Raw genomic sequence first — 14174 nt, forward strand, 5'->3', positions numbered from 1 at the left:
CGTAGGTGAATTGGTGATCTTTTCTCTGAAGTGGATGAGCTTAATAAAAATTGAAAAACCTGTTTCACTTTTTTCTTCTGACTACTCATCTGTGACAAGCTGGTTGTAGAGATGAGTTTTGCTCACAAGATCGTAAGTGGTATGCTCTGCAGTTTACCAGCTTTCACATTCAGAAAGCAAAGATTTTGAAATTTGATGAATAATGCCTTAAACATCCACAAAAGCTTTGAGATTACTGGATTTGAACGCTTCAACTAAGAACAGTCGCTGAGTAAAACACTATATTTGGGCTAAAAAACAGAAAACCCCCTTTGCTATTGCTATTTAGTGAAAGCAAGAACTTTCCCATGCCCCATTTTTTACAGATAGAAGTTGATACAGACTTTTATTCTTTTTATACAGGACCCTTGTTCAGCTTTGAATTTGACACTGGGGAACAAGGCTGCTCTCAAGATAACTAAATTCAGTCCTACTGCAACTTGAGGCTGGGCCTCTAGTCCATTAAATATCTCTTCCAACTGATTATAGCTTGCAGTATTCCTTCCATTAGGAAGACAACATTCTTGGAGCATGGCATTTGCCTTTTTCAAAGCTGATTGAATTTTAGAAGTATCCGTTCTAAACTGCAATGAACATAGGTTAAGTTCTCATGTAACATGCTTGCTTTCCCCTGCTGAGGGCAGCAGATCTAAAAACCACCAGAACTATTCTGCAGAGGTGGACCACTCTGAGAACCTCTGACTCACCTTATTCCAAAGCAAGCAAGAAAAAAAAAAAGGTGTTAAGCACAAAATACCCATGTACAAGGTTTAACATATTGCATAGGTGCTATAAGCTATCACATTAAGCAATTCAAATGAAATGAAAAATAAAAAATTAAGCCAGTACCTATATCATACACTTTTAATCGTTTCTTACCCTATAATGCAGAGTAACTTCATCCCCAATCTGCTCTGTTGTGTTAATAGCGGTAGGGAGAGTATCATTTGCTGCAATTATAACATGGTGCTCTTTGAAAACACTGTGGGTTAAAAGAAAAACACACAAAAACCTCAATAAGCACACAAACTTCATAAAAACTCCAGCAGTTAATAATATAGGTCTTTTCCAGGACTAGTCTTGCAATTAAAAGTGCACTGCTACTTCCACTGAAGTTCAAATCATCCGTTTTCTTAGTAGTACTCACTTTTTATTATGTATGTTTTAAATGTTTTGTTCAGATAAAACTACAAAATGAGCAAATATTGTTCCCCAAAATAATACTTCAGGGCCCACTTTTGCTGTTCTTATTCTAGCTGTGCAGTCCCTTATCCTGAGCATTGCCATGTGAAACAAGCAGGGTCCTATAAAAGACAGAACCAAGTAAAAGCAGAATAAACCCAGCATGTTCTAATTTCAACCTTATTCTTTATGGGACAAACGAAGACTGGATTTGAACCATGAAATGCATCCAAAATTAATTTCACTTAATTATTTACACCTGTACACTATGCAATGCAGTCTACTAATAATATTTATGTTTTTCAGGGGTGGAATTTAACTGAACTCTGGCTATTTCTGAAAATAACGAGTACTACAAGACCTACATTAATGTTTATGTCTGAACTGATTAAAAAAAAAAACCCTGAGAATCTAAGTTAGGCTAATCTTGGAAGCTGGAAATCAAACATCACACTGTGCACTATTATAGTGATACAAACTCATGTCCATCAGGAAGCAGGAAGCATTTGCTTTCTTATGTGAAATGCCTTTGAATGAATAGAGCAAAGTACAAGAATCAATAAAAGCTGCTGTTATACTTGCAAACTGGAGATCAAATTTAAATAGACAAAACGGAGATACAGCAAGATAGGGACAGTAAATCACCATCATTTCATGTATTGCTCTTTTCAGTGAAACCTGTGCTTCCTGTTCATCAGACTAGAAGCTGTCATTTGTAGATACTGAGCACAGCTCAACAACAAAACCTATACGATGCCCTCTTTAAACACCCACTATTCACTGTGTTAGCAAATAGAAGTACAAAAAAGCATCAATACCTTACAAATATTAATCCTACTTCATATTTTACTGGAATTGTAACATGTCCTCTGTTGTCACTCAAGGTCTCAGGTGGTTCTTCACTGTCACTAAAATAAAACAACATATGCCACTCAGACCAGGGTGTGCAGATGCAACATGACTACTAGGTGGGAATGGATCTTAAGAAACCGAAATACCTACATCTCTGGGTATGAAAACACACTATTATTTCCAGTTAATTACTATCTCCTAAAAATAAATTCAAAATATTATTTCCACTAAATAAAAAGTTAAGTCCTGCACCAGTTCCAGCTCAGAAATGCATCTTTGTTAAATATATAGATTGCAGTTGACAATGAAAATGGATCAATTAAGGGCCACTATTCTCACACCATCCCTGGATTTTGCAGGGGGAGCAAGCACTGAGGGCAAATGCATTCCTTTATCACAGATCACTTTTGCAATGCTCTTGCTCTTTGAAGGCCAGACCTTTTCATATAGCATAAACTGTGATTCATGCAAAAGTATTCACTGATTTTGTAAGAGAATAAACCCTTTCTGAAGGTAAACCTACTGGAAATTGTGACTAATTTGTGACTCCCAGGCTTACTATAAACAGCTGTTTATTTAGTCCATTCCATCCACTGTTGGACCAAGTACATCTGTAAAGATGCCAGCTATATAGATTGTTTAGCACTTCTGAGTTCAGAAAAGTCATCTTTGTTTTACTATGAAACACAAAGCTGTAGACCATTCTAAGGGGAAAAAAAACCAATTAAAAATCTGAAGGTAAGCAAGTAATGAATGCAACTAACCTTGTTGCATACACATGAACAGTAGCATTTTCCAGGAGATATGATGCATTGAATTGGAATGATATTTTGAAGGAAATCTGTTTAGAGAAATACATTACACATTTTAAAAGGGAAAAAAAATAATAAAAGCACAGTAATAACGTTTGATCTGATGACAAATGAGCAACTGCGCTACTTTCATCTATGGAATCTTTGTTCACATTTTAATACTTTTCTATGAATGAATCCACTTTTTTGAGTTTGTCCGAAACAAGAAGGAAATCTAATATTTATCGCTTATTAAACAGAAGCTGAGATTTTCAGAATTGAGAAGCCTCAGTAAAACTTACTATATAGTATATTAGAAATACATAGCTAAATAATTCTTAACAGAAACCAACTGGTCTTGCAAGCAGTTTATCAAAACATTTTTTTTTTTAATCTATTGAGGAAGAAACAAAGCTTTAAAACCTGGCAATTTGCAGTGGAAATGAGCTGTCTATAGAATGCTGCTGGAATCTCAATACATGGTAAACCACCTAGAATACTGAACATAAATACATGTTTATAATGCAAATAAACAACTACTATACAAAAATTCCCTACTCATTATATATATTATATATTTATATATATATATATATATATAAAATGTATATCTATCTATCTATCTATCTACAGATATTTCTTCATATAAAAAAAAAGAGCCAGGAAGATGGTTTAAAAAGGAATGTATTAGGCTTGCTTATAAATGAGTCAGAGATTTATTGATTTCTGATTGCAAAGGCGAGTATGAAATTTCTAAATTTCGGGATCTATAGCTACAGATGAACTAACAATCAAAGCACAAAAGGAAAATGTGAAATACTCAGTAAAGCAGGGAGTGGAGCATTGTGGGCACTGACATTGGTTAGAATGTTTACTTGGCTGCAAGAAAGTAGCAGTTGACTTAACCCTACAAGTTCAAGACACAAGCTGGAATGTGTATGTGGGAGGGAATATAAGGGGACGTCTCTCCTGATGGTCCTTCTGTTATGCATCTTCAATACAGAGGTGACAGAGGAACATCTGTCTCTGTTTCAGCAGGAGATACAGACTTATCAGTGGAGCTGTTCAAGCTGGGGGTTGATTTTAAGTGCACTGCTTGCTGTGTACTGAGCAGAGGTGAAGTCTTGATGCTTGGCTTTGACAGATCCAGGGTAACATTTCCATATACCAGCGTATTCTCTTTTCAACTAACGGACTGAATTTTACATACAAAATAAAGTCACAGACTCCATCCGGTGGAAAGCCACAGTATCTAATGTCTTATCAGTACATCCTAAACAATTATCCTACACACCTGGAGCAGACCTGTCTGACCAGGTGTGCCACTTGCCTTCTGACAGTGTCAGACGGCAATAGGCACCTATTACCTCCTCACATACCGCAGCTGACTGCCCAGGTACTGAAGATCTGATATTTCCCTATCTGCCTTAGTGCCGTTTATGTCAAGGATAGCTTGGGAAACATGCATGGACAGGTTTTGGGGTGAACACAACAGAAAAAATATTCAGAAGTGATAGGGACTGCCCTGGCCTTAGAACAATATGAAGCAAACAGAATTTGCATGCAGGTCTTTTTACCTCTTCTTCAGGTTTTAGAAATGGATATCCCACTTTACAGGTGATGTTGTGACTAGATTCACAGCTATCTTTCTGTATACCCTAAAGCAAAAAGAACGTGAAATCATGACCTTGTGCAAACTCTCTTTAATTTCGATTAAGCAACAATGGCATGTTGAACATGTGTACCACTGCTGCTTTTCATCATCAAAGCATTGTAAGACACAAAGCCTTAATTGAACTGGAACAAGAATAGAAACCCACAACTACAAAACAATTTTCACCTATGGACATCTGCATCAATCAATTAGTAGCAATTATTCCCTTCCAGTGAACGTGTTTGGAACATTAGCAATTATATACAAAGTGGATGCCATGCAAATTAGTCATGGGGTCTAGCAGATCAACGTATGTATGAGCACACAGTTTTTACATGTGATTTTGTAAATGTGTTCCTAGCTTGACAATAAAAGTTATTGAAAAAATCATACTCCGTAAACTCTTGCCGCAGGGTCAGCAACAGTCCTATGGATCCCTGACTTCTAATGTGCAACATCAGGACTGCTCATAGAAAACAAACTTCTCCTAATGTTTCCCACCTGAACTGAGGTGCATCCATAGTATACCTGCTGAGGGAGGCAGAAAAACAGCTACTTTGGAAATGCTGAGATACGGATAAGACATGCACTGATCTATGCTACCCTACCAAGACAGTGCTTTTTCTATACACATGCAAAAGGAGAATTCTAGAGGCTCAGGAGCTGTACTGACAAATAACAAAGCATTTCTGGCTCTACAATTGTACAAATGATTCATGGTGCTGATGTTCATCTGAGATGCAGGCACCTGCTGTCTAAATGTCATTATGAAACTTTTGTCTGTAGTTAACAGAGGCTAGGCAAGAGTGTATACAGGTCAAGATAAATACATTCTTTTAGAGGCATAAGTGAGGACAGCACTCCCAGGGAATCTCTTCCAATCAACAGAGATGACGCCCGAGCAGTGAAATTCAGGCTTACTAAAAAGGCTTCCTCAGATCTCTCTAGCAATATAGGTTATGATAAATATGATAATGTGAAAAATTCCTACCTCGATGCCAGCAAAAATAATATTTGGAGAATATTGAACCAAAACTCTGGTATTATAGGCACTGTCTTTTTTGTTCTTCACGGAGAGCTGGATGGTAAACTTATCATTGCGTGACTTTACAATGAATGGAGAAGAGCTGTAAAATAAGTTAAGAATGTTGGACCCCTCAACTTTTGAATCTGTTTTTAACATAAAGAGGAACTTCTTTCAGTGTCCGGAATATATTGTTTCTGATTTAGAAGTTATGACACAGCATTACCTTATTAGACAAGAGAATTTATAATGTAACATATGAATTTTGTACAGATATCAAATGATATAATAAACCCAGTGTAGTTACCTGTCTCCAGCTATGCTTGCTTTTACATTCAGAACAAGATCTGAAATGCATTTATTTTTGGCTCCACAATCTTTTGTGAAAGGAATCTGCAACAATAGTATTTTTATTATCAATTTTATTACATTTAGGATTCAAATTAAATATGTGAATTTTAATTCATTATCTAATTTTATATAAGGTCTCCTGTTTGACAATCAAGGAAGTCTTCCCTAATATTAATCAGCTAAACATGCCAACATCCCATAAAACTCACAGGTGAAACATAAGCTTTCTACTCATTCCCTTCAAAGTGGTTCATTTAGGTTAGAAAAAGAGGCAACAGTAGAAGTATGAATGATGCCAAGCACCATCAAAGTAAATGACTAACATTCTCCTGCTCTAGTTATGTAAAAAATGACAATAAAATTGCTTGTACTCTCTTCTATCTTCAGTTAACTCTCAACAGCTTTAAAACCCCAGGCTGGTTCCCAAGCTTCTCACTCCCAAAGACACATTTAGAGGAGACATCTTGACAGGCTCAACAATCCTCCCTCTTTAGCCAATTTGTGGACAATACTTTCCGCTCTTATGTGGGCTATGAATTTTACCTTAAATAATTTGGTTATTAATACAGAATCTTGCTGACTTACATATTCAGATACTGAATTTGGCAGGTTGCTATCGAGAACTGGCCCACTCTCTGGATCAGAAAAATTGAACTCCAGCAAAACCTTTACAGAGTCCTGAAAGTCAGGCTTATCCTAGAACATAAAGAAAACAAAACTGCTGTTATGGACATTCACATTAATATCTAAGGAGGTTAAAAAAACCTAAACAATGCTGAGGTAAAATATTTTTCAGTCACACTGTCGCCATCCTTGCTAGAGAAGCATTTGCATGCTTGCAATTGATGATAAAGCATTTAACGTGCAAGCCGAACCTTATAAATCTCTACTAATGGTTTTGTGTATCTCATCTCATCATAAAAATGTCACATGGCCTAAGCATATCCAACACAGCTTCATTTAAGAATGTCTCAGAACAGTCAACTCATAGACTTTACTCTTTCAGTTGTGCTTAAAGGATCAATAAGACAAACAGCAGTGGTGTCACATCATGTGAGGTCAAACCTAGGCCTGCTGCTGGATGTATATTCAACCAAATTCTGCATCATTCATCATGAGTTTTGAACTATGACACAACTGTAAAGTCACTAAACTTTTCAAATGCGGGTAGCTTACAATATACATCTCCATTCACTCTGCACATTAGTTACAATCTGGGAAACTTAGTTCTCAGTTTCTAATTTAATTTCTGTTTTGCACTGGAAAAGTCTACTCCATCCCAAAGCTAATTTGCAAGGTTTTTAACTATATTTTAGTAGGAGAAATTGTGCCAATATGCAAACTATACTTCTCGCACACATGCCTCTGCTGAGTTTTGAATGCACCTAAACTACTAGCCACAATAGATGCTTGCTTCCACTAAGTGTGTTATGCTTTTTCTTAAAGACAGGCACAAAGAGACAACAGTAAACAGACTGTACATGTAAGTAATGTTTTTTTGTATGTGTGTATATATATATATACATACACATATAGAAATTTATACATCCTAAGTAGTCAGTAAATTTCACATACACTTCTTAAGATTAATTCAGGATGCAGATTTTGTTGTCCAGTTTACAATTAATGGAATACATTTGGGTTATTATAATGATAACATGAGAAAAACACTTTAAATGATTTACTTGCCAACATGTAGAAGTTATGTTTAATACATTCTGACCCTTTGACAGTTATATTTTTTTGCATTTTCCTCTCATGGCTTTCTGCAAACAAGCTTCGAGGTATTTGCCTTTGTGAGTCAAGAGTAATCCAATACTGCAGACCTGCAAAGGAAGTTGAGATCAATATTATGAACCAATTTGCGTCTATACATTCTTTTTTCCTGAAGTACCTTAAATGCACTTTGAATAGCGAATTTAAAAGAGTTGATTTCTGCTTCCGGAGAAATAAATGAATGCGAGCATAGCAGTTTTGTAGCGTAAAGATTCCATAGCTTAGCACTTATCTACTTACTGGATTCAAATGTATCTTCCTTTGACTTTAGTCTGGTCTTAAAACAAATAGTGGCATTTATGCATATTGTTTTTCTTTTATTTATCTGACAATTTTGTTGTTGGATATTGATGCTTTTGGGTGTAAATTGCATGGAAACATTTACTTCAGCCACATCACGAGACCTTAACAAAAACATGAAGAAAGAAAGTGCTTTGGAAATGATAGCAGCAAGGTTTTTTTTAACTTAAAATGAACTTATAAAATGTGCAACATTTTATATAGTACAAATATAAAATTCAACATTAAAATACACACATGTGATGGTCTAGACAAGTAATTAACCATAGCACCAGTGAAAAACAAATTACAGAGAAAATGGTCACAGGGTTTCTCCACAGTGCTGTACTTGTTTCAGAACAGATACCAGAGGAAAGGAAATATTTCCAAAAGCATTTAAGCAACTCTGTGGAGTCAGTCCCATTTTAAAAGGGACTGAAGGCCCAGACCCATTGTTGAGGGTATACACAGATGAACATATTATTATACATGAGCTGGAGGGTAGTGTGCCATCTCTTAGGCTATGGGTAAATAAACAGGCTGAGATTCACCACCAATTTGCTTCACGTTAATTCCCCTTTGCCCCTGTTCCTGCAATGCATTCTTGCCTCTCTCTTCACTCTGGCTCAATTCCCTTTGGCCTCCAGAGAGATTATATCAGCCTACTAAACCAGCAGAAAATTTAGCTGGCAAAATAGCTTTCTTCAGATTTGTGATCAAACAATGCAGTGAAGGGGCATCTCATTGCTTTCACACAAGGACCTTTTAGAAAGACAAACTATCAGATGAAGGTGAGGGGTAGATGGCAGCTTGAGACTGGTAGCAAAACTCGACAAACTTGATCACCTAGCAGGTGAGTTGTGTGGAACAGCAGGACAGGGAAAGCAAGGAGCTGGCTTAGCAATTGTCTTATGAGACAAATAAATAGTTTTTGTTGTGCTTTAGAAATGAGGGCTTACTTTTACATTGTTTATTTATCTTATTGGTATTTTTCTCTTCCCACTTAAAAAAATTATATATATATTGCCCATTATGCCATCAGAATCATGCTCTTTTGTAAAGCAAATGAATCCACTGTTAACCAGAAAGTTAAGCTAAAATTTTTCCAAGACTTAAGGAGTCAAACTAGAGTTTTCATATTGGGAAGTCAAATGCATTTTTTTAGTGAACTCTTTACATTTGAACCTGTCCTTGATATTGCTAACTAAGTGAATATGCAATATAGTGTGAAAAAGGGAACACAGAGTTTTTTCTATTTTACTTAGAGCCACAAGTGGAATCAATTTCTATCTTGAATATAGTCTAGAGGACAAGCTCTTCATACTAGGCTAACAAGGTTTCTAAAACATCCCTATATTTATTACCAGTATCCATTAAGTTTTCTACTTGTTCCTCCATAGAAAAAAAAAGATGAGGATTCACAGCCAGTGTCAAGGCATGAGCTGAAACCAGTATCCTCACAACAGTCCAAATAGTAGGGCATGAAATTTACATCGGTATTCTAAGACAAATATTTATTTTCTGGCCTGACAGCTGCTGTGAGTATCCATACCAGAAGAGGGCAGCCCCACCAAGGCCTCCAATGGTGACATCGATCAGACCATCATTGTTTAAATCCATTTCTCCGTGCACAGACTGGCCAAAAAATTTCACCTTTTCGCCATCTCCACCTGATGCAATACGCTGTGAAAAGCATTAAGAGGTTTATGCAGTTCATATTGAAGGATTTTATAAGGACATTTAAGACACATTTGTTGGCAGTTAGATGGCTTTTACACTCGTTCAATATATTAAAATTTTCTTTACAGTACTCCTAAAAGAGTTACCATAGTGATGAACATGCTATAAATTTTCAGAATTGCAAGACATCTACTTTTCTGTCTGTACAGAACATTTCAGAAGGTTTCTAATAAAAACATGCAGATATATTTTCTAACAACGTTAGAGTCACATTCAGTTAAATCAGTATGAATTTAAAAGTACAGAGCTTTTTAAAAAAGAAGCTGTCATCAGAGGGCAAGTCACAGTTTGATACTATGTTGGGAAGAATCAGGAAAATGGTTCGTGCTATGTACTCTTAGAGCAGCTGCCAATCTGTAAAGTTGTACTTCTTACCTGCGAATATTTTTTACTGATTGTGTTGCCATGGCCATGATAAATATAAACAGCTCCCCGATGATCATCCTCTAAGGGAGAGCCTATTACGATGTCATTGTATCCATCTAGGTTGAGATCCTTCACTGCAGCAATCGCAGTCCCAAAGCGTGCACCGCAAGGCTCGTTCTTAAGAACTTTGCAGGTGTCCTGTTTTAATGGCGAACAGCATGTTTGCTTTGTAGGTTCGAGACTCATCTGATACTCAAACTTTGTCTGTGAAAGAACAGATTTAGTTTGTGGTTTTCCATCAACATTTTAGCAACACATGCTTTTAAGAGCTCCTGTCCAGATGACAAACTGATGAATTAAAGTAAACAATTACATCCCATTCCTAGTGACTGTAACTGCAGAAACTGTGATTCTGTAATTACAATTCAAATGTTCTTTCTGAACAGAGGGTGGGAAAGACATTTTTGCTCCTTCTCTTTTTGCATCTAGATGCTTCTGCATCTAACCTCTTGAAGTCAGAGGTTCACAGGAAAGCATAATATCAATATTTGGATGTTACTGTAAGTAAACTACATTCTTAAGATAGTGTAAAGAGTTCTTCCAAAGGCGTTTTCTTAATCTGAGAAGTAAGCCAAGTTTCTGATGAATCACAGATGGCAATACTGTTATTCTGGAACAAAAGACAGCATTTCTCTTATATACATACAGTATAGTATGTAACCAGTATTTCCATGAGATTGGTCCCATGAGCTCCATGTTAAGAGATTAGCAGCAGCAAGGAGTTGTTGCGTGTCCTTTAATGGGGGATGGATAAATGGAAACACAGGAAAAACAAATTTCAAACTTCACATTACTGGGGAATATGGAATTCTTGTTTTCTCACCAACCCTATTTACCAGCAATTTGTTGTTAGCAACAAGCATGTGAAAACCAGAAGAGCTCCTTGTCAAATAGATCCTGTCTCTTCAGGTCCTTTTCTTGCACTAGTATTTTAGGAGACCATCATTGCTAGGACATATTTTGATAACTGTTATAACTATACACAATGGTAGTGGACTAAAAGAAGAAAGAAAGAAGAAAAAATATGCATAGACATTGGAAAGAGAGACTTACAAAATTAAGAAACTGTGTTGTAGCTGGTGTATTCCTCAATCTAGTCGTGACATGTTTAAAAGCTGTTGGATGCATAGGGTTTAGCTCTAGGTTTGTAAGCAAGTCACAAGGATACTGAAGCACACAGTTTTAGGATATGATGAGCCCTACTGTTCCCTAAGCCATTAAAGCTAAAAGAAAATGTGCTAGGAAATTAATCCTATAAATTTGCATCTATGCCATATTGCACCTTGCAGGATATAGTGCTTATCTATATAATATACTTCGTTAGAAAAAAAGGTGAGAAAACAAGAGTCTGGGAAGAAAGTTATCGAAAATAATCTGTATTATACTCCCAACTGTCAAAATCATGTTTCTCTGTTTTCAGCAGGTCATCTTCCCCAGCTCAAATTATCACATTTCTTTAAAATAAGAATATAAAGTCAGTAAGGAGCATGTTCTGTTCCTGCTTAATAAACATCATCCTTACCTTGTTCAGGCCATAAACATATACTTTCCCCTGCTCCTCTTTCTCAGTTCCCATATACATAGGAGCTCCAACAAGAAGAAGGTCTATAAATGAGTCCCTGTTGATGTCGATTGTGGTAATAACACCCCCAAAGTATGACCCAATCTGCAGGAAAATTTAAGATATAAATCAGAGACAGAGTCAGCAACATCATCTAACATTTCCAATTCAAAGACCTGTTTTATAGTTGCTTACAACAATACCAAATGGTAACTATTTTCTTTGCTACCTAGAAGATCTTTTTGGTCTGTCTGTCTTTGAAGCTTGTTTTCTATTTTAGGGTCTGTTGTCAGGTTTCTTTAATTTTATTTTTATTTAAGAATGGTCCATTCCACTTGAAAGTTCATTTTTCAACTGTTCTGAGTTTGAAAGGTCTACTTGCTAAGAGGAGTAGGACCTCTTAGAGCAGCATTCGAATAGAAGTGTCTTGGGGAAGCTAGTTTTCTCTTCAGTCCCAACTTCACCACATAGGAGCAGAATCAATGGTCTTAGGCCTGACGGGAAAAATGTAGAAGAGTGGACAAAAGCTTTAAGACAGCACAGTGCAGGCAAGTGTCCAAAATTACCACGTTGCCACTAAATGGAGAGGAAGAAGATCTGCACAAAGAGCTAGCTACATTCAGAGACTGGGTACAAGGTGTGAGATTTATCTGTTTACATTCAATTCACAGCTAAGCTAGACAGGCTGCATTTCCTTTACACTCACACGAGAAGCAGTATCTGCTGGTGGGAGATGCATCTCATCTAATGGAAGATGGTTCAAGTAGGCCAGATTCCTTAAGCCTTAAAAATGCTTGCTTCATTACCTCTAAAAAGGACTGATTGATTAGTTGAGTTGCAGGCATCAGCTATAGGTGAAAATCAGGTAACCTGAATTCTCCTGAAAGAAGCTTGTACTGCAGCCTGGGGAGACCTGCGTAGGTCTTCTAGCCCTCATGTGCAAAAAATTATACTATCATCTTCAATTAAGTCATTACATGTTGACAATTATAACAAGCAGCTAGTCAAGATTTCATGCTATCGCAGCTGATGCTCTTGCACAGAACTCTGCTTATCACACCCATTTCCTGCCAGTGACATATCCCTTCCGCTCAGCAGACAGAGAAAATTGCAAGTACAGAGACAGCTACAGCCACTTTGACACTGGTGACAGTTTAATCTTCAAAGAGAACATTTGCAAGGGTCTCTGACTACCACAGAGTCCACTTTCCATTACTTCCTATACCAAAGCATCTACCTGACCTTTCCTTCTGATCTTGCTTACAACTCCTAGTTTAACTTGTTTTTTTGATGCAGAGTTCTCATTTGAAATCATTACTTCTACTTCTCATGTCATATTCTTCTCATATATTAATAATGAAAGTATACTTACTTGCTCTCCATTTAACCTCTGAAGTACCTGTACCTCTTTTCCTTCCATTTTATAAATGATAACCTGGCCAGTGTGATTGTATCGTGGTTGTCCTGCTATGTACAGTACACCTTCAGGTGTCAACGCTGAATTCACAGTATATCCTAGGAAGCAGAAAAGTCAAGATGCAGCACTACACACAGAATGCATCAGAAATACTTGCTGTTATTCAGAGCCTTTAAAAGGCTTATTCTGCAACTAGATGTTTAGCCCCACTTAAGCTATAGAATAATAGCAGTTAATTGAAAGGGCTACAGTCTCCGAGTCACGAGCACCACTGTATTATTAAACCCGATCACAGGCTCGTGAGTCATGTTCACTTTGCCATTCTCACACAGTGTAAGAATATGATGGTACTGATGAAATAACTTGTGCATAGCTGGTTGAAAACTACTTTTAAAGAACAGTTGTCACTAGCTCACTGTCAAACTGATGGAGTCTTCCAAATGTGATTCTGTGGCACTTTGAACATAGCTCTATTTAATATTAACAAGAATTTAACAACCTTGGTGAGGGAAGACTAAAAAAAAATTGCAGATGAATCAGAAATGTGGCAGGGTTGCAAGTATTATGGAGAATAGGATCTAAATTTAAAATGACTGTACCAAATTTTATAAATATATATATATAAAATAGCTAATGGCACTCTGTAAAGAAGACAGAATGTATTTAGGGGGAAAAAAAGAAATTATTCTAGTGTTGACTCTTCATCAGTGAAAACATAGCTTAAACAAGGTAACAGAACAAACAGAACCGTGAGGTGTAGAAAGCAAGACCTAGAGGAGGATAGAGGAAGGCCACTGATGCTTTTTGGTAGAAGACTGAGATGAAAACAGTAGCCTGCCAATATGCAAAACAATATTATAAAAAAGACAGTGGTAAACTCTTGTTCTTGTCTACTGAGTGACAGAAATCAGCTTGGTTTTAAGCAAAGATTTAGACCGAATATTTTATAAAACTTTTTTAGCTATCAAGGCATAGAAAAAACTTGATAAGAATACCATGAGAATCTGTGAAATCTTTTCTGAGCAGATTAGATATCTCTGTTGGGGAAAGTCTAGATACACTTAGGTCTCTAAGTATATCTT

The 14174-nt window shown here is 36.6% G+C and overlaps 1 protein-coding gene across 1 annotated transcript in view; it reads right to left on the minus strand.

Annotated features, from left to right (window-relative positions):
• Positions 1-14174, minus strand: part of ITGA1 (integrin subunit alpha 1) — a 76928-nt gene that overhangs the window by 7108 nt on the left and 55646 nt on the right. Inside the window, exons 12-24 of the mRNA XM_013302872.3 lie at positions 13048-13190; positions 11637-11780; positions 10064-10318; positions 9501-9631; positions 7910-8073; positions 7583-7719; positions 6479-6589; positions 5850-5935; positions 5510-5645; positions 4442-4522; positions 2838-2914; positions 2040-2129; positions 919-1021 (exon numbers count right to left, since the gene is read on the minus strand). Of these exons, the coding sequence (XP_013158326.2) occupies positions 919-1021; positions 2040-2129; positions 2838-2914; positions 4442-4522; positions 5510-5645; positions 5850-5935; positions 6479-6589; positions 7583-7719; positions 7910-8073; positions 9501-9631; positions 10064-10318; positions 11637-11780; positions 13048-13190 (1658 nt within the window). The remainder of the gene's footprint in view (positions 1-918; positions 1022-2039; positions 2130-2837; positions 2915-4441; positions 4523-5509; positions 5646-5849; positions 5936-6478; positions 6590-7582; positions 7720-7909; positions 8074-9500; positions 9632-10063; positions 10319-11636; positions 11781-13047; positions 13191-14174) is intronic.

The sequence above is a fragment of the Falco peregrinus genome, chromosome Z (assembly GCF_023634155.1).
Source record: "Falco peregrinus isolate bFalPer1 chromosome Z, bFalPer1.pri, whole genome shotgun sequence".
In the NCBI taxonomy this organism is placed as follows: domain Eukaryota; kingdom Metazoa; phylum Chordata; class Aves; order Falconiformes; family Falconidae; genus Falco; species Falco peregrinus.